Raw genomic sequence first — 21,408 nt, 5'->3', positions numbered from 1 at the left:
ATTTGACCTTTAGGGGGTCAGGTTTGTGACTGAGGGAAAACGGGGTGTCTAGGGTTCATGCCGATCTCCCTGAGTTAAAGCTTGAGAAAAATCAGCCTGAGCTGGATTCGAGCCAGTAACCTCTTCGGCCAGTAGCAGCGGTGTGACGTGCGCTTTATTATAATGAGCTTGTGACTAAAAGAGCCTCAGATATGGATCTTTATTGGCCTAGCATCTCCACACAAATATATAACAATACAAAGGGCAAAAAGCATTTACTACAGACTCCAAGACGACATTTTATGTACACAAAACCCTGAATTCAAAATTACACAAAAACCAACAGATTTAATTCTCACTGTAATTATATAAGTGCAACAAAATATTTAACGTGAATAAAATGTATATGCCTCCATAAAACAATGGAAATAACTTGATACAACTAGATAATTGTATGCCACAGTGCATATACTGTAATACTGTATATTTGGTCATCATGGCGGTGTGTTGTGATAAAGATAGTGCTTAATCCCTTTAAATAGAAATATCACAAATATAAAGTCAAGACTAAAAACATGAAAAGTCACCTGTGAAGGAGACTTCCACATTTAAATACATGTCACGAACATACCACATGTAATGAAACAAATATGTGTCTATAGATATATATTCACATAGATATACATGTTGTGTCAAAATGACACTAGATATGTAATTTATACGAAGTTGGCATACAGTTGAAATATTAAAATCTCATATCCATAAATCTAATATATAATTAATTTCAAAAAATAATATATATAAAAATGTATATGGCGAGTGAGGACTATTCCCGTTGTGTAACAATGATCATTTATATGTGTGTGGTTAAACTAATGTTTACGGCATCGCGATTGTCTAAAGCCTTCAGTAAGGATGATTCTAAGGAATATTTATTAGATCATACCGCATACATAAGAATAGACCACGCGTTTAACCTCTCTGCAGACAAATTCCATCAAGCCCGTGCCTCCAGAAGCTTCATGTGTGCATATGTTTGAACGACGGGTATGGGCCAGGACACTCGCCCTTGATGGTGGTGCTGATCTGGCTGTCAGACAAGTATCGATCGGTCCAACACATCCGAGACAAGTCCAACAATCTAACCAGTCGGCTACATCGACACCTACCAAGGTACTAAGTTAAGAGAAGCCTGTCCAGAAATAACTTCGACCCTTACATTGTATAAAATTATGGTCGTTTCAGGTACATAAGGTTTTCATATATACAGGTTGGAAATCCGTTCTCGTCACTGGATTGGAGAATAAGAATCTTAGTCTAAGCTGTTTTAGGGTTTTGCAGTTAGACATCATTCAGGAAGACAATACAACAGAAAAAAATATTTCGTCGTATAAAATTCTGTTTCATTCATAAAGACCTGGCAATAGTGTGCTGTAATCTTCAACACACGTGACAAGTATCTAAAATGCAAGTGCATAGGTTAAAACCATAGAGCTTATGAAACTTGTATCGCTCAGTCCACTACTTCTATACGCGTCATCAAACCAGTATACCAGTCAAAACACCAGTCGGAGTGATTTGCGACCACATGCTGCTGGTGTGTGCGCACTGGGGGAATGATCATTGCTTATTCCACAGCCTCTTCTGGCCAGTTTAGCTGCTTAACAAGACCTCCTTTCGGATTTGCGTATTTTCCATAGCGTTCTAGCTGCAGCTGTGGTAATCCTGAGCGCCAGCCAATCATCTTTGCCGTTGTATTTGGGACTGGTTTTGGTGATGGTCCAACCTTGATGTACTTCTCTATCGGTGTGACAGGTGGTGGCTGCAAATGGGAAGGTAACTGTTTCTTCGAACAATCTTTCCTTGAACTTTCATCTTTGACCAACTGGAAACACAACCAAGATGAATATATTTAGGGTAAAAAGACATCAAACATTTTCTAAAATGAATACAAGAACATACAATCATTTCATTTTGTCTGCAAATCCCTGATCTACTCAATAAAGGGACATCGAAATAAGAAGAACCGATTAATACACCGTCGAGAGAAAAGCATTATAACTTAATCAGAACATGTAACGTTCTTGTTCCGAGAACAACATCTACCGACCCGGGGTAAAGGAATCTATACACATAGCAAAATGAATTTCAACAATCTGAACTGGAGTACTAGATCCTTTCATAATGCAGTAGTGAAAATATACAAACTAAAAATTCTTCTTGGCTATAAAAGAACGTATAAACAAAGAGCAGAAAAGTTTGGTAGCATGATTACGATGTCCGAATTGCAATGGGCCTGTATTTACATACACGTACTGGGTGTTCGTACTCCTATACAGTGCCAATTATAAGTATTTTAATAGCGTTTCAAGATTTGTCAAAACTGGCTTTCTATTTTTTCTCCGCACCAGAGAAAAAAATGACTATGTCTAGTTCAAAAAAGTCTCAGAAGATTATGTATGTCACAAAGTAATGATTCTGATATAATTTCTTATTCTTACAGCACACTCATCCGAGCTACAGACATACAGGGATATTCCAGAATCTTGTTCAACTGATATGTATCCAAACCACAGATTCTTCATATCAATATGAAAAGCGAAAAATCAGAAACATGTCCCAAAATGTCGTCATCCCCTCAGGCTACTGGATAAGTATATAACCCGTGTTAAAAGATAGGACACCAAAAATTTGACGTACCGACGGATCAACAAATAGATATTTAGAGCTCTTGTCGTAGCTAAAAACAACGCTGATTCATTATAAGTCCGCATTATTCTACATCGTTTCTATAAATTATGCCTATATTCCGGACGACCTACTGGTAGGAATAATACTGACAATTCCAACTCACAGCTGCATACTATGATATTTGATGTATTCCTCCGCACGACCTTCAGAAGGTCTTTATTAGCCCTTGTCACAAATACAGCAAGGCAGCATGAAACTTCAAGGAGAGAACAGTTACGTTTACATTTGACGTCATAATTATTGTTGTGGTTGCGCCTTAGTGACGAATGCAAACGTACCCGGTTTACATTTTACGACTTATCTGGCGTCAATATGGCAACATATCGAATTTACATTCTACTTTCAAGTCAAGAGTATACAGGGTGTCCCAGAAGTCGCGCACCATCCAGGTTGAGGTTGAATGCTTGAGCTACAGAGCGGTGTGTTGCCCCATCTCTTCCAAACATAAAAACCAATTCAACTCTTTCGTGTACTGTTAGTTTATTAGCCATAATTAACTCTGAAAGAGAGTAAAAAAAATTAAAATAAGTATTAAATCTGAAACACAGAAAAAAATGAAAATCAGGATGGTGAACGACTTCTGGACACCCTGTATAGTCAACTGTCTGAACTCTATCAACATAGATAAATAGAGGGGCCTACGTGGCTCAGTTGGTTAGCGCGCTAGCGCAGCGTAATGACCCAGGGGGTCTCTCACCAATGCGGTCGCTGTGAGTTCAAGTCCAGCTCATGCTGGCTTCCTCTCCGGTCGTACGTGGGAAGGTTTGCCAGCAACCTGCGAATGGTCGTGGGTTTCCCCCGAGCTCTGCCCGGTTTTCCACCCACCATAATGCTGGCCGCCGTCGTATAAGTGAAATATTCTTGAGTACGGCCTAAAACACCCATGAAATAAATAAATAAATCTATCAAAAAAGATGTCTCTGTTTAAATGCACAAGGAGGCCAGTCAGCATGTGTTTTCATAATAGCCCGGTGCATGTTAAAACATGGCAATATGGAGAGGACTGTTGGCGGGGGAGAGGGGAGGGATGAACACAGTATCATAAGGATCTCCTCCCCCTCTTATGTAAATGTTACGATTATTCTGAACGAAAACATCTTGGATCAATTATGGCTTTAAAATTAAGGTGGGTTCTTTAACTGCTGTGTACGCCTTTAGGTCCGTTTTGATGAACTTTAGAAAGGGAGGGGTGAAGCGTGTCTAATAGGCCATGCATCTGACGCTGGTCTTCGCGTGCCCAGAACTACTATATCGCGTGGAAAAGAATCAGTGGGTGAATCCTGATTGGCGCCAATCATAAGTTACCCTTGGTTACCCGCAAACAGATGCACCCTGTACAGCGTTACACATATCATTGTCTTCAGGAACTTTCGACATCTGTAATGGCAACAATGCCAATATGGCTTTACTAAATGGTATGTGGAAACCTTAAGTGAAATTTTTAACCAACATAAGAAAAGGAATTTAAATGACTACGGTGGAAGGAAATGATTTTGGGCTAAGTTTGACATTGTGACTTTAGTTCGCCCTTGTAACTGAATCCATAAGGATGGACACGTTCTCCCCAATGACTATCCAGCGTGACTGCGCACAATATTTGTCAACTTACAGTAATCTTTGTACAATAACCATAATCTCGGTTCAATGTCAAAATTGTTGGTCCGCTGTGGAAAGTTAAAGTCTACTTGTAAAAATGTGGTGCATTTAGGACAATTCCTGGAGTCTGGGAGCGAATTTCGACGTCCATTGGAGTAGTGTGATCAACAAGATAATGACTCGGTGAAGAAGATATTTTCCACGTCTTCCAAGTTGATTGGTTCAACGATGGTTCATTGATTGTACTCTTAAAAAATAACCAGTTAGTTTAATAGAGTGAGTGTTGGTGTGATGTATCTGCTGCAGACGTTAAATACAAAGCAAATATTATATTAATTAATTAGACACAGTATTATGTTGTAACAAAATACATCCTAGCAGGGTCTCGCATCGCTGACGTATAGCAAAAATAACGTCATACTTTCAAACACGCATGGCGTCATTCCAGCATAACTGCGTTACTTAACATCACATCCACCTGATTCAGCGACACATAAGGAATATTTGTCCACTCTGAATGCTGAAACACTGATTAAAATTATCAGCCAATTAGGGCTACCTCGATCTAACAACAGAAGCTATGTGTAGTGGTCATAATAAAATGCTAAAATGCTGAAACAGTTGACCTTTTTCTCAGCGAATGTCACAGAAAAGAAATCAGACAGGAATACAACACCACGGACAGCCATGTTTAATCGTGACGAGGTTTCATAAAGTTACTGCAGGCTACGTTAAAGGTAACTTTGTTGACTATAAAATGATGGCATGGTAGTTTCATTTAACTTGGTCTACCATATATATAGCTTTGTGGAATATGACTGATTTATTGATTAATATTTAACGTCGTAATCAAGAATATTTTTTGTGTACATCCCCATTTGGGAATTTCCATCTATCAGCTTCATCACTGTACCATATAGTTCTTGTAAGAGATGTAATACGCTAACGTTATTCAGGATTGAAACAAGGCTTTATTAGATGCTAAAGAAAATTTGTTTGTTAATAAGTATCAACCCTATCTGAAAGGAAACCATCGGCCATATGTCTCGATCATTTTGATTCATTGATTTATTTATTTGATCGGTGTTTTACGCCGTACTCAAGAATGTTTCACTCATACGACGGCGGCCAGCATTATGGTGGGTGGAAACCGGGCAGAGCCCAGGGGAAACCCACGACCAACCATTTTGATCACGCTTGTGTATTAATTAACCACACATTGTTGTACATTATTTAAGAATGCTATGTTTAATGTACATAATAAACTGTATTATTGTTTGTCTTATCAAGATAAGTATTATCATTTTTGATCTCTCACTGTGTATAGCTGTGGACAACGCCCTTGCATGTTCTTACTTAAAGATTGGTTGTTTAAGTGACCATTTACTCAAACATGCAAAGCGTGACGAACTGTTATACTTCATTCCTTGGTAAGAACAAGACGTTCGAAACTGCAGTCGAAATACAAGGATGTAGAAAGTCGAGAAGGCTCATTTGCTTTTTTATTCTATCATTTCTCCAAATAAGAATAATCATACTTTTAAATTTATATACCTCTTATTTCAAACAGAAGAACAATAAACGTGCACCAGATGGAATATTTTTCTTGTTCGCCTGTCAGTGAAACAAGCAAAGTGTATTACCTTGAAGCCATATTTCAAAGCTGTCATTCAGTATTGTTATGACTACCTTATTGTGTAAGCACGGCTGCTACGACATCAGTGAACATCAAAGAAAGCCAATTACGAGGTGAGAGAATAGCCTTAGGGAATAAAGATACATGTAATAAAACGTATCATCGTGTATATTTCCTGACCGAGTCAGACATCAAAGGCGGTCAGGTGCAAACGGCACTTACTACACATTCACCCACCAGGGAGGATGTTATGAAACCGTCAGAGGTGATATTTTCACAACAACTGTACGTCTATGTTCGCTACTACGAGGGAGGAGGCTGCTTGGGGAATATAAAACCCTGGAATTGATGAAGTCCACAAACCACCAATGACGACACGGCCACTCAGCGGCTCCCATGTATTACAGTATTACATACAGCTGACTGGAGAGGATCTGATACATTAACTTAATATTAGATTCAATCCGACTGAGTAATGCGTCTGTCTGGATGTTATTACCAGATTATGAATATTCACATATGTAACATAAATATGTTACTAGGTATGTTGTGCGCAGGCGTACACAACACGCACAGCTTCCATGCAGTCGACTTGTTTATGATATATACTGACGGGAGTTGTTCACTATTCGCATACGAGGTCTCAACCCAAGTGCTCGAATAATGCAGGACACCCCCCTGTGATCTATACCAACACAAACCTTGGCAAGAAATTTACTTCTCATCCAACATATCAAATTCTGGAGATTTGTGGAGCAGCTGCCGGTTGAAAATTTTGGGCGAAATTACCAACGGGGAAGAAAGAAACAACGCCTGGGAAAATGCTTGATGTCCACCTCTTCTTTATACTTGACAAACATCATAGGTTTGGCAAATAGACATAAAAGATTGCTGACCAACATGCACATGAAAGAGTTATGTGTATAGACTAAACATCCATGTCCAGCAATGTCATGTGCCAAATACTTGAACACACTTTTAAAACCATGCTTTGAAAGAAGCTGTCATTTTTAAAATCTTGCCTTCAAATTAAAGACCGACCATGTTGTATTTGGCTTTGGTGATACATGAAGGCCAGTGGAAGAATATAAATGCACACGGCAGTATATTACAGTAAACATAACTTTCCTTGTATTTTTAACACGATACAGTATAACTCCTTCTACCTTTAGCGACAAAAGAAATTCGAACTAATTTCCTACACCGAAACAATTATTTCGGGTCCAGTGAAAATACTGGTTCGAGGGAGACTCAAGCTGACGAGATATAGAGTGTTTAGCTCCGTGCATCCCTATACCCTCTGAGCCATCAAATCAAATGGGTATAGCCTCACTCAGCTCTGTAGGACTGTGATTACGTATACTATCACAGCGCTGCTTTGATCCATAAGCTTACCTTGAACACCTCTGTATTTCCCGTGCTGGCTACAATACACTACTGTTGGCCGCCAAGTAATGTGTCTATCCGTACTCTCGACACAGTCGACACAGCTATCGATTCCTGCTAGGTGTCCCCACGTATCACGCCTAGTAAATCATGACCACCATAAAACTGGTGGAAGCTGAATAAATTCAAACTCTAACCACCATGCTTGAATGCATACTCCTCACAGCCCATACAAGGGAGACAACTACTGACACTACTGGCAATTAGTATATTTTGTACATATGGTTTAATCTTTACTTTAATTGTTTGAGAAATTTTTAGTCATCAATGTTGATTATGGGTTCCCACAAGGTCATTACTGGTGCGAATTATCCTAAACAATTAGCCTAAGCGTGTCAAAAGGTCAGACTAGTTTAGTAGTAGTGGCAGGGATTTCCCTCACTGTGAAAAGTATGCATTCAAAGATGGCGGTTGGAGTTTGAATTTATTGAGTTTCCACCAGTTTCATGCTTGTCAAGATTTACTAGGGATGACTCTTGGGAAACCTATCTGGAATCGATAGCTGAGACGACTATGAGTACGGATAGACACATTATTTAGCAGCCAGCAGTAGTACACTGATGCCAGCACGGGAAGTACAGAGGTGTTCAAGGCAAGCTTATGGATCAAGGCAGGGCTGCGATAGTATACGTAATCACAGCTCTGCAGAGCTAAGCCTCACCATACCTCCGTCCTGCTCTATATCTATATACACAGATGACTCTGGCATCTTTGGCGGGCAATTTCAGTTCCATATAAGGAAAATTTGCCTTATGTGGCGGCGGCCAGAATGAATGAAGGAAACCTGGGGACAGAGCCTGGGGAAACCTACTACCACCTGCAGGTTGTAAACTATAGTATTAGTCCTGGACGTGGAGAAAACCCTTGTCATTGTGAAGGCGGGTGGAAGAAGTCACATTGATATACATGTACACTGGATAAGATTTCTGTATCTGTACGCAGTATTTGACTGTATTTTGCGATAGACAAAGATACTGTAAGTACCCTACAAACACAAATGGAACAAGGTGGAAGCAAAGGAACAAGGTTACGAATCAGCTCGCCTGTAAGAGACACATGTACGCGAAACTTCAGCTCCTTACATAATGTACTGAAGTTGGAACTTTGGCAACTTAATGTCACTAAGCATAAGCGCTGGAACACTCCCTCCTGTTATTGTGCTCTATGCGCGTGCAAAACCTGAGGTCATGAGTACCTTTTAAGATATCACCCTTAACATTTACTTGATTGATTTTACTATACAATACACTTAGTCATGCATTTTGTAATTTGCGCAATTTAATATGCAATATATATTAATAGTTAATATGTGTACAAAATCTGAGCAATATTGTTTAAGATAGCGCCCCTAACATTTACGACTGATTTTAGTGCACTCGGTGTTGCGGGAAAACAAGAGAACACGCTGTACTTTTACAAAACCTTGTCTATGTAACTACTCAGTTATCTTTAAAACTGCAGTCAGAAGAGCGTTGTTTGTAACTGTTGCCCAAACTGTCAGCAGAGTTGATTCTAAAAGGTACACTGTTTGATACGACAGTGTGCAACCGTCTCCAATGACGTGGCTGCGTGTCTAAAGTTGGATGTCCTGTATATCCGCCGTTGTTTCCTCAAGGCTCCGTACAGCCGCTGTTCCCCCTGACAACCCACAAATCTAACTTGATATCCAATAGCTGCCCACGACGTGCATATGACCCAACTACGTGAAATATATACTCAAGGGATTGGTCTCTGTACAGCTAATCTGCATCATGGGATCCGCCTGCAGCCCACTATAATGACATGTCTTATCCGCCCGCCTGAAACTCACTTTCTTTAAACAGCGAATCAACAAAGAAGTAACATTTTATAGAATGGGCCAGTACGAAGTGTCCAAGTTTCCTTCATCCCTACACGTACAGGTGGTTACATTTATTGAGTTAACAGAAGGACAAACGCAAACACCTTGTGGTAATGTACACTGAAATAAGGCAATATGACACCCCTTTCTTCTTGTATCGATGTGTTACTATACTCGAACCATATACCCATCAACGAAGTACAGGCAAGAGCATCCAAAACAGAGCAAGGGGAAACTGACCCCAGTGCAAGCTATTTATACCCAGGAAAACATGAATACAGGGCTTTTTTGACAAAGCCGTGTGGAATCATTTGGAATCGCCTAACAAAGAAAGCCCATCGAAATTTCCTCGGAACAAGTAGGCTGTGATAAAGCCAAGCGTCTTCAGTTTGAAGGAGGAGACGGAAGTACAGATATTTGGAGGACACACATACACACGACGCCGCTCAACGTAACTGGTTGTTCGCGGTGTGTCCCACTTGCTGATGACCTTACGACTTACGACTTACGATTGCATCGGCATACACGTGACGACTTGGGAAGTACATCTCGAGTATTTAGCATACTCGAGATGAGTGTGAAGCTCACAGTATAACCAAACATAATTCCATCGTTGTAATGAGTAATATTCTGACATAACATTAATTATGATCATTAAAATTGAAAAAAAATTGGCTATTTAAAGACAGAATACATATATAGCGTTGAATATTTTAATGTTTCCCCAAACCGTCGTGTGACCACCCTCAGAGTAATCCGAATTTAACAACTTCCTAATCTTTTAACCCACAGTTCATACTTTCATATATATTTTTACATATTCCCACGATGTTATACTCGAAATTTTCTATCTGTTGTGGGAAAAGACACCGCCTTGCACTCACGCCCCTGGCTAAGTGAATCGCCCATATTAACAGAATGTCAAGACAGAGAAAGCGACATATAGACTGCTCTCCCAGAGACCAAACGATAAGCCGATTTTCTAGCCAGGTGGTAATACGGTCTAAGTGTGAGAAGGTAAGCTATTCATTCTACTCCGATATATTACTCGAAACCAAGTAACTTAAAACTATAATGGCTAAATAGGCTAATATATCAAAACGGTTACACATTCAATAAAATAAATGGATTTATATCATGTGCACTATAATTTGAGGTCAAAATGAATGATGAATCATTGCTATTATGACAGGTATTATCAAGATGCTTACCTGTGCGGCAAGCTTCAAAGGAATGGCTGATTGCGCTATGAATATTATCAACGCTGTGTAAAGAAAGAAAGTTGAGACTTAACAGCTTGTCCATTACTGTCACCTAAAAATAAGTCCACTCTCCTCAAATTGTAACAGCAAGGTACGACAACGATTTATGAGGGCGAATGAATAATGAGAAATATGCAGCTCAGTTAAACGAACAATTAAACTGAGGAAATTAGTATGGGTGTAATTATACAATATGGAAATTTCCAAATAAGCCATCGATGAGAATGCCTCATATATAGCGAATGACTACATCGTTTCTTGAGAAATTCTATGAAAAAAATACTCTTATTGAAGACAAAGAACCTTTATTCACATGTCTCATGATAACAAGACACACGGACGTATCTGAATGGACATTCTTTAGTTTAGAAAATAGATCCGAATGTATTTACACAGAAATCTAAACAAAAGCTACATCGCAAAGACATGCATGATTTCATCTACCCATCAGAAATACCGCCATCGTTCATAAGTGAAAAATTCTTCAGTACGGCCTAAAACCACATTCAAATATGAAAATGAACAAATAAAATGTAGCATAAGATCGATCGGACAACATCTCTGGTATAATATAATGTGCATTGTTTTTTTGATATTCAGAAAAATATCAATGTATTTATTTATTTACGCGATTAGTGTACTGTAATAAACTCACGATCATCCGCAGATTGTTGGTAGATCTTCCCACGTAAGATCTGTATAAACTGAACTTGAACTCATAGCAGTCACATTGGCGAGGGACTCCTCAGCATGCTTTCTACTCGGCTACAAAAAAACCCTCAGAAATATATAGATGTCTTTTCTGAACAAAGCTTAGCACAAACTGTAGATACATAGACTACCTCAGCAGAAAATCGAATCCATAACCGACATCGACAATTTCCAACTTATAATTTCTTTCTGAATATCGTGCTTAAATATAAACTGTTATTTAAATTTCAGTTTGACCGTTCGGCTTATGGTTTTGAAGAATTGATTTGCAACAAACGTTTGTCTTTTTAATTCTTTCTTTAAAATCCTATATATGACGGCAAGAGTTGGTCACGCAACGAATCCAAAGATATACACAATCACTCAGGAGCTTCATGCCTCTATGTGGTGACTGTGTGCTCCTGTCCAGCTCTGGCTGACTTCCTCTCCTGTCGTACGTGGGGAACTCTGCCAGCATCCTGCGAATGATCATGGGATTTCCTCCGGGCATATGTAAGTGAAATATTCTTGAGTATAGCATAAAACACAATTCAAATAAACACTGATAAACACTCTGATATACTTAAAAAAAAGTCCTCCGCCACATACCCTTCGGCGAGTGGTACACTGCATTTTGGACGAAAGATGGACAAAACTGTTATCCGTCATTACCTAAGGAACGAGTTTACAAGGGAAGGGTTTTCGCGTGTAGTAAAGTTCAGTTTTTTTTAAATACGACAAAGCGCTGCGAGCATGACGTTCGCAAAGTTATACAGGCACGGATGTTACGGTACACTCGGGTGCTTCGCGGGCTGATTAACCTGGCTGGCGCAGGACGAGGCGGATGATGCGAGCAGCGCCTGGAACATGTGTTCCCTGAAGCGTCAGAAGCAGTTTGTTGCCTCTAATTATTACTTGAGCAATAATATTAACAGGATGGATTACATTACATGCTGGCCACACGTCTGTGCATGAGGTATCTGGGGGAGGGCAGGGAGTGCTAATACGCATAACCGAAAACTCACAGGCGGATGGGGTAACTGTCGTATACCGAGACCCCCCAGGAGCGAGTAATTATGCAGGCTTGTGATGGATGTATAAGTAAGATGGCAGATCTACATACAGCGTTAAGGGTATACGATTTTGCTAGTTTACACCTGGAGCCCAGCCAATCCATACACCGTTTGTCATGACGATCCCGAAGAGCCAAAAAAGACGTGAAGATGACCACAGATTTCATTATAGGATCTTTGATTACTTTTGAGAAAACACTTTGATTCCATAAACTTCTTTCATGCAAAACTAAACTATACAAGTATACAGACCACGCAAACCAGACTTTAACGAGAGTTACCACACACGTATGCAAGTTAATGCACAGCAACTCGACGGGCCTAATACAATTTCAACCAACTGCATGCTGCATACTGTTTCGTATTCAGTGTAGATATGCTGAAGATTTGTCACGTGTACAAATTTCAGATATTTGTAAATTTTCGTATGGATTTCACGTACGTCCTAGTTTTCAGTCCTGTATATTTTTATAAATACATTAAATGCCTGCACAATTTTGATAGTACTATGGTGAAAAATATATATTGTCACTTGCCCACACTGCATGTATTCATGAATCATTCTGTGTTCATGTTCATATACCTATATGAATATGCATGGCATCATGAACTTCATGTGTTATCCATTAATTTCTTCATACAATATGCACACTGAAATGTCATGAGAAAATATGAACGCTTACTTCATGCGTACCCGGGAATATTTGGTAAATTTATAGAAAAAATACCAAGAGTATACGGTTGCCTTACAAGGCCATATGAGATAAACGACGAATCGGAAACACTTATGTCGACTGCTCCTGCTTATCATGCATGCAGAGATGATTTTGGTTCTCGCGACAATGTATGAAATATCAAGGTAGCAGGTTTCACGAGAGTGTATTTAAGGTAGAATCTGCTTAATCACAAAGGCACATATGCATAGCAGACCTAGTAGAAACAAATTACTATCAGATGCAGATTGTGTTTCAGCATGAATAAGGTGTTCGGACTTCGTTACATCGAGTACAATTCAAATGAAATGAACAATTCCAAATCAACAAATATATATGAAAATTAAGCTATAATAACACATATAAGGCAGGTTTAGAGATCATTACATTTATTTATTTGATTGTTGTTTAACAGTTTGATAGTTTGTTTGTTGCCCGGAATTAACCACCGACTTTTGGTAAGATGGTGATGAATGTTCCCACGTGTGAAGTACGACTTGTAAAATATATTAGTGGTCTTCAACGAACGTTAGACTGTGCAAGCATCCAAGCATGCGTCGTCGACCCCTTATTGCCACAAAGGCTAAGTGAATAGTGAGAGGGAATGATTGTACAAGCTCTATGTCCATGCAAGTCGGGGTTGAACCCGCATCACATGCGCCCTATACAGTGATAGAAAAGCAAGCCTCTTTACCACTCGGCCACAGACCGCTTCCTCCTTACCTTAAGGCAATTTGTCTCTCGGAAGTCATAAAGTGTGAAAAGTCATTCACTTTAGGATAAATGCCTTTCCATCCAGGTGACATTTAACTGTGAATAGGTTTTCTGGATAGGACAATGTCATCGACAAGCTGAGCAGTGGATATTACACACACATTCACACAAGAAAACTAACCTTGCATCTGTACCAATAGATGGACATTAAACCAGTTCAGTGGCCTAGTTTAACCGTGCGTATTGATTGACCTGGATTGTCTAGTACAAGCGAAAGTAGCACGTGTCATCAAAGACATTGCCTTAGACGAGCCACCTCTGAACTACAAACAGCAGACAGACAAGTGTAATAAACCTGATAAAGTATGGTAATTTTCCATATCATAGGTCAAAATCCATGTTTTATGCACACGTTATTAAGGGTAAGCCGTTCGCCTTCTCTGTTAACAGTCTGGCTGTTACAATGTGCAGCTTCGGAAAACCAATCTGATTGCTTTTGAAATATTCGGCCAAGACCAAGCAAAATATGTGGAACAAAAAGGAAACATGAATATGGCCAGAAGTTGTCATTCTGCGTATGCACCTGGAAAAAGTGCTGCAAAGCTTGACGACAGGGGTAATATGAATGGAGCCTTGCTATAAACGTGCACTGTTTACACAATGTGGTAGTTACTGAATGCCATTTGGCACTAGTTTATTTAAAACCAATATGGCCGACAGTCATATTGCTGGTTGGTCATTTTCGATTCAGTTTGCAAGGATGTGCAAATTAAAAATCTCAAAAACATGTTACGAGAAGTTTTTCCAAATGTTGTTGTTATTATCTGCAACAACAGTAGAACGTCGAAAACGAAGGCGAGAAAAGTTGTCGACAAGTACATTGTCGGCAAGCATTACAATCGACCGGTGCATGCGTTCATAACTCCGTAGGTATAGAGAAAAACCAAATTCCTCGCCTGTTCCGCGAAATGTGGTAGCTTACCCAATGCGGATTGACTAAACATAAGATATTAATTTTCTCTGAATTGTGATAAAAAAATATCCGCAACAAGGAGTTTTTGAAAGACAAATGCAAGTACTCACCCCTATAACAAAGAGTAGGATTGCTTTGATTTGTAACCATGTACGTTCTACAAAGCCAAACTATTAATATTCTATATCTATGATGAAGGAAACGATATACACGAACAAGTTCGTGATTTAATCGGTCAAATGATTGTGAACTTGCTGAAAAGTTGAATTCAAATTTCGAAATGCACTTAACGAGATTCAACTTTCATGACACGTCCTGAAGAGTCTAAATTGTATTCCTTATTCATTCACATTTATGCAAGTCTATTTTCGAGAAATATCAACACGAACTGGAATATCCCCATCTCTTAAAATACATTTTGTAAAAATAGTAAGTACATTACAGTCGCTTAAATGTCCGCTTAGATACAGCTTTTACCAGAAGGCAAAGTTAAAACTAAAGACACCATTTTTGTTAGAATAGTAATGGAGCCTGTAGCCGATGATGTTACTAAAATATAAGCAGTGAAAATAAGAAGTCATTTCTCGTGTTACCACACAAACACAGCTCCACAGAAAGACACTTTCCAGCCGGGTCCGACATTCAAGCAGAAATACCAGCTTACTCTGACACAAATCAGAGTGAAATGAGCTCAGAAGAGTTACGACATTCCGCAAAAGACGATGTATTTTCCGCAAAATGACGATGGACGAAAAAGTGGTTATCAGGCCTACATTTAAATATTTAAACGGGGAAAGTTCCCCGCCAAAAGTAAACCCGGGCCAAGCTGTATGTTAATTTCAGCGCCTAAGAACACGTTTGGTTGGCAAACTGGTGACGTGCGTGTATTACTCTCTCAGTGATAGAGAACAATTTTAAGGCGGGCGTTATAGACCATATATTTATATAGCTGGAAGTCTACGCCGTCCGAGGGATGTTTTATGTTTTTAATTTTTCTACAGTGCGCAGTGAAGTGCAAACGTACACAAAGTTGTTCCGATTGTAAATACATGGACTATTCCAAGAAAGACACACTTGCGATGTTACTAGTGCCAACAGAATCGACATGCTCTGTATTTATTGATTGATTGTTGTTTAACGCAACACTCAAGTACTCTTCGCTTATACGATGGCGGTCGTTTCTATGGGTGGAGAAAACCGGTAAAACCACCGCACTTTGGGAAGCTAAACTGACCAACTTTCCCATGTATGACGTACACATGTACAAACCACACGTGATCTTCAACGAACGTTGCAACGAATGAGCAGACGGCCACATGTGTGTTGTGTCGTCAACTGCTTACTGTCACCAAAGCCCCATGAACTGTGATAGCGGAAGAATCTAAAAATTCTATGCCGGCTTTGAACCCCCACTTCAAGTATCATTGCGATTGAAAAATCTGGTTTAGAAGTTCCAATTCAAATATAAAATGCCATTAATTCAATTGAAATGTAGTAGTGAGGACATTTTTGATAAAGTGTTCATTGATGTGTTTGATGGCAATGACTTCATTTTATGTTGTCTTTTCATTTATGTTTTAAAAAATAAATATACACTAGGTATTTTGGGATCATTTCTATATTAAGGTGGTAACTGTTGTCACATCATATATGTATGTTCCTTGCAACAAAATGTAGCCTTGCATAGACACAGCAGGACATCCTGCAGACGAAACTCGGCCCGCATAGTGGTTTAACTTCCTGGATAGGTGTCTAACTCTGCAGACCAAACTTGGCCCACAGGGTGGCTTAACTAAATGCGGGAGTGGATCGGTTCACATGGGGGTTTGACTACCTGGACAGATTACCCACACTTCTGGCGAAATTCTGCCCGCAGAGAGGCTTAACTACCTGGATATCAGAGTTTCGCTATCGGGGTGTGACACATATCATGGTAGTCAAACTATTTTGTAGACCGAGTTTTGCCAACAATGTGTGTCATCTATCTAAATAGTCACAATGTGGACCGAGTTTCGCCAACAAGACAGGCCTCATATCAGGTCAATCAAAACAAACTGTGGTCCCAGTTTCACTAGCAGGGTGGGCGTCGTATTCACGCAGTCAAGCCACAGTTCACGTTTACTGTTTTTTGTATGAAGTATTAATTTGCCTAGTTTTATCTTCATACTTCATTCAATTACGTGGAGACGCGGTGTCAAAAAGCATGCCCTTTATTGGCTCTTTTAAGTTACACAATCCATTTGTTATCATTCCGCACCTTTGCTCCCATTTCTGAAGTGCCTGTGCAAAGGGTTTGTGTCGATTTATGTCCGTTGAGTGCTAGTTGAGAACTTTCTTGTATCCCGGACAGCAATCTTACCATCCCACACAATATGTCATCTATTAACAGAGTGTTTTGTATTTGCAGTTCAGCAAGGTTAAATACCAGCCTTCCGCCCATAACAGAACTCATTAATATATGTAGCAGGTATGGCGGAGATAAATGAAGTACAATGTGGCTTATCTGTTACCCTGCCACCAAGGTCGAGGCGGTTAATGGAATCAGATTGATCTGTGACCCCAAGAGAAACCCCTGGGCTTAAAAAATGTGTCATTTGTGACCCCTGCGCCTAGTCGATCAAGTCAAATTGTGTTATTTTGGTGCGCATTTTGGTGAGACTATCAAGACGTTATTAGCGGCAGGAACTTTCAAGCCACTAAACATGGATATAGAAGCCCTGTCGATGTCGAGGCCAAATATTCATAGAAAAAAATATTTAAGCGTGCTGTAGAACGGAGAAATGTACGATAATAGGAAACAATTCAAACATCCATTTCATTGGAAAAGCTGTTTGTGCGGTCCGGAGCCGACCAATCGAATGCGGGATAGTGCCGTTCAAATGTCACAGCACCGAACATTAGACGTGACATCTTCATTAAATGAAGTCAGACACTACAGATGTCGCCACGCGTTTATATCACTCCGTGTACAAGTAAATGTGTCTAAGTACCTGATAAAGTGAAGATGATGAAGAGAGTCTTCACAGAGATTCCTTAGATGCAAGAGGAAATATGATGACTTTGTAAAATGCTGTCGTCATTGCCTGTACTGTATGCGAAGGCAGCAGGGTCGACCATATTATACAATGTAGACAGAGCATGTACATGTGAGCTGAAACGGTCAGCTAATTCATGAGAGATTCCAAGCTTATCAGCGTCCGGCACCTTTGTCAGCTTTGTATATCACTGAGGAACAATGCTCTGTTAATCAAAACAATCTAAAACAAGAACCGCTTAGATGGCCTAGTGGTTAAAGCGTCCGCCTCCAAGTCGGGAGGCCCGTGATGAAACGGGTGATACTAAAGATCTTTAAAATGTTGCAGCATCGCTTGGGGCTCAGTACTAAGAGGTTAGAGCAAGGAAACACGACTGGTTGGCGTGGTGTTAGTATAATGTGATTGGTTGGGGCGTCATCTCTGGTCCCTTCGGCATGATATTTCAGTTGTGGCAGCACTTTGACGGCATGGAGTCACCCTGCCACAAGAAGACAGTATATATACACACACCACGTCGTCATATGAATGAAAATCTGTCAAGTACGACCTTAAACCAAAAGCATTCATTCATTCATTCAAAGTCTGAAGACTCCGGTCATACCAAAATATTTGAAAATAGCTCTTGCTGCTGCCTCACTTGGCGCTCAGCACAGAGAAGTTAGAGCCAAGAAACATAACTGGTTATCCTGGTGTCAGTTTAATGTCTGGTGTCTTCGGCAGGATACTTCAATGGCGGCAGCACTTTGGTGGGAGGAGTCGTCCTGTCACAAGAATTCACAATGCATGTACACACACCTCGTCATATGGCGCTAACTAAAACTGTACAATTTTTAGTACGACTTAAAATCCCAAGCACACATACATACATATTCTAAAACAGGACTTCTAATTTCCATTCATTACGTAATTTGTATGACGTGGTATTTACTTCCCTTTTGCAAGTCATGTCGTGTGTGAGTTACACCAGATCTGTGGCCAATATGAGGTCAAATATGAAGAGAAATAGTTAAATGAGCCCTATAACACTCTGTAACAATTACGTCACGAATACCATCGCAGAAATCATGCAAAACCACATCTACATTATAAAGCTCTCCGATTTTAATCTTAATAAATAATAATGTTTAATTTTTGTCACTAGTTCAAATGTTTTCTTCATAAATGCCACGCTTTTGACCAAATCGACTGTTTCATGCTTCTGTTTACACCTCAAGGCTTCTAACACAAATAATAATTTCCATGTTTGTCATGCAGTTTACAGTTCCATGTTTTCGCCAAAATAATAAATTCCACACGTCTGACAGGCTCCATGCTTCCGAAATAAATAATAAATCCAGTGCTTCGGAAAAGTTCCATGTTTTTACACTAGTAATACTTTCCGAGTCCGGAGGTTATCGACTGCATTTAATACCCAATGATCTCTTCGTCTACAAAATAGATTTATCAATAGCCCAACGCGTAACCTTTAGTCTCTCTCAGTACCAACGGTTTCACCCAAAAATGTTTCTCCGGCACCTCCGGAACGGTCTATTTTGGACATGGGTGAAGCAATGTACAAACTTCGTAATATGCGACCTCGCGCTTAAATAGTGTTAACGGTTACGTATATACTACAACAACATTATCACGACAATACCTCTCTTATTTCTTAAACAAAATCGCCTTTGAGTGTCTTTTAAAATGTATTTCAGATAACCATAGTTCTCATTTGGAAAAAAAGCTCCGTATCCTGACGTTCTAAGTTACCCCGTGCGCAAATGAGGCGAATCCATGAGCCTACAGTAACGAACTTGTAATTTATTTTCTACTGGATCAATTGGAGAGGAACGAGCCGTGTCTTACATCAGACTATAGGATTTCATACGTCCTGGCAGAAATCAATCATTCTCGTCACTTCCCTGTCTGCCCGACGTCCGCTGGTCTCGGGTAGCATTTATAGAGTTCACTGAGGACACAGGCGATATGTGCAAGTCTACACCTGCTCATCCCCCCACCACTCTCTGATGTATACAGCAGCGACTGCGGGATATTTTAGCTGTGGCCCTGGCTGGCAGTTGATCAACGTCTTACGCTTCGTTGACTTGATGAACAAACGTTCTTTGACGTTCTCATCGTCGAGGTATGAAGGAAATCCCATGCAACAACAAAATACACGCCACTCACATCCTGCATTTAGGTATAAGACTGAAGCATCTAACCCATCTAAACAAACCACCACGCCATTGTAACACGTGAAAGACGATTTCTCATTCAACACGTCGTTGCAGAGCTCAACCTTGCCCTCATCTCCATTCCCGTCTTGTACAGTTTAGATTATACACCTTCACCTATAGAAACAGACGTTTGCTGCCATAAAATGCTTATAGTACTTCCAGCAAACTCTCATCAAATACAAAAATATATCCATGTAACACATCTTATGGGTGTTGTGACATTGGTCAGTTATAGGATAAGACCACGTCCACGGTATGTAATTTCTCAGATGATGTGTTTTACAACACATGACTGCAATAAGCGCATAGTTAAAGGCAAAAATAAAATACTGACATGACGTATAAAAGCCATTAAACACTGTCCATGAAAATACTTCGATTTATATTTTTTCAGGAATTTTTCCAACCAAGTAAAATGGTTTTAAAACATTCGTTTCTCTGGTGGTCTGTTGTGAACCAAGTGTTTTACTGACGTCACATTCTAATTTCCTGCTTGAAATAGTTCCTTCCAAGGTCTAATCCGGGAATGCATCTATAGATCTATATGCATTTTAAATGATAAAATCTAGCACCTTGTGTGTGATAAGTGGCAAAACCCTGATGTGACATCACTGGTTACACACAATATGGTCAGAAAAGGCTTCAAAGTTTCAAATATATTTTACTCGTTTAAAAAATATTCAGATAAATCGAAGCATGGTCTTAATGGTCTTTCGTCTGACATATACATCACGTTCCTGTTTTCGTTACCTATAACATATGACGACTACATAATATGTACATTGCTATCAATGTCCGTTTGTCTACTCCATGGTTTGGAAAGTACAATGAGTTTTCATCCGAGATGAATCAAAGCAACCATTCAACGAAAAAAGACGTCTTTTGACAATGATTCCGGTTTCATGAGGACACTCTAACCACGTTGAATGGTGGAGGATTCAACGAGGCGTGTAAACACAGCCTTCCAGAGACTGATGAGTCGTTCCCGTGAAATGACACTCAAAACAGGGGAATAGGGTAACCATCCAAACCAAGAAAATCCTTCTTCATTTGTAATACGAAATCTAATTTTACTCCACGAGACAAGAAGCACGCCAAGCGTTCCACAACTTATCTTAATAACCAACATTATACATCGTCTCTCGGGTACCAGGATCCATGCTGAACATACAGCAAATACAGAGAAACTGATTTTGCTGCGACATTGATTTTGATTTAATATTAGAAACACATAAAAAGGGGGTTCTTATTTAAACATGAGGCAATACTATAAATATAAAAGTATTGCCAGACAACCGATTTCTCCCATTCGTGACTGTCAACAATCTGAAATATGATTTTAGAGCTCATTTTTACGATCCAGTAATTAAAAGTTTGACCATCTCATAAATGTTGTGTTAAACTAACACTTAATTTCGACATCCAGTAAGAATAACTAAGCACTGTGGAGAGGTTTTAAATTTTGGCTTAAGTCAAAAATGGCTTTG

The 21,408-nt window shown here is 39.6% G+C and overlaps 1 protein-coding gene across 1 annotated transcript in view; it reads right to left on the bottom strand.

Annotated features, from left to right (window-relative positions):
* Positions 1–220: 220 nt before the first annotated feature.
* LOC135465864 (ciliary microtubule inner protein 1-like) overlaps positions 221–21,408 on the bottom strand; it is a 37,966-nt gene continuing 16,778 nt past the window's right edge. Inside the window, exon 3 of the mRNA XM_064743231.1 lies at positions 221–1,864. Coding sequence (XP_064599301.1) covers positions 1,607–1,864 — 258 coding nt within the window. The 3' untranslated portion in view covers positions 221–1,606. The remainder of the gene's footprint in view (positions 1,865–21,408) is intronic.

Source organism: Liolophura sinensis, chromosome 5, assembly GCF_032854445.1.
Source record: "Liolophura sinensis isolate JHLJ2023 chromosome 5, CUHK_Ljap_v2, whole genome shotgun sequence".
Lineage (NCBI taxonomy): Eukaryota > Metazoa > Mollusca > Polyplacophora > Chitonida > Chitonidae > Liolophura > Liolophura sinensis.
The sequence above is the reverse complement of the archived record's forward strand: the minus strand, read 5'-3'. Positions and strand labels throughout refer to the sequence as shown.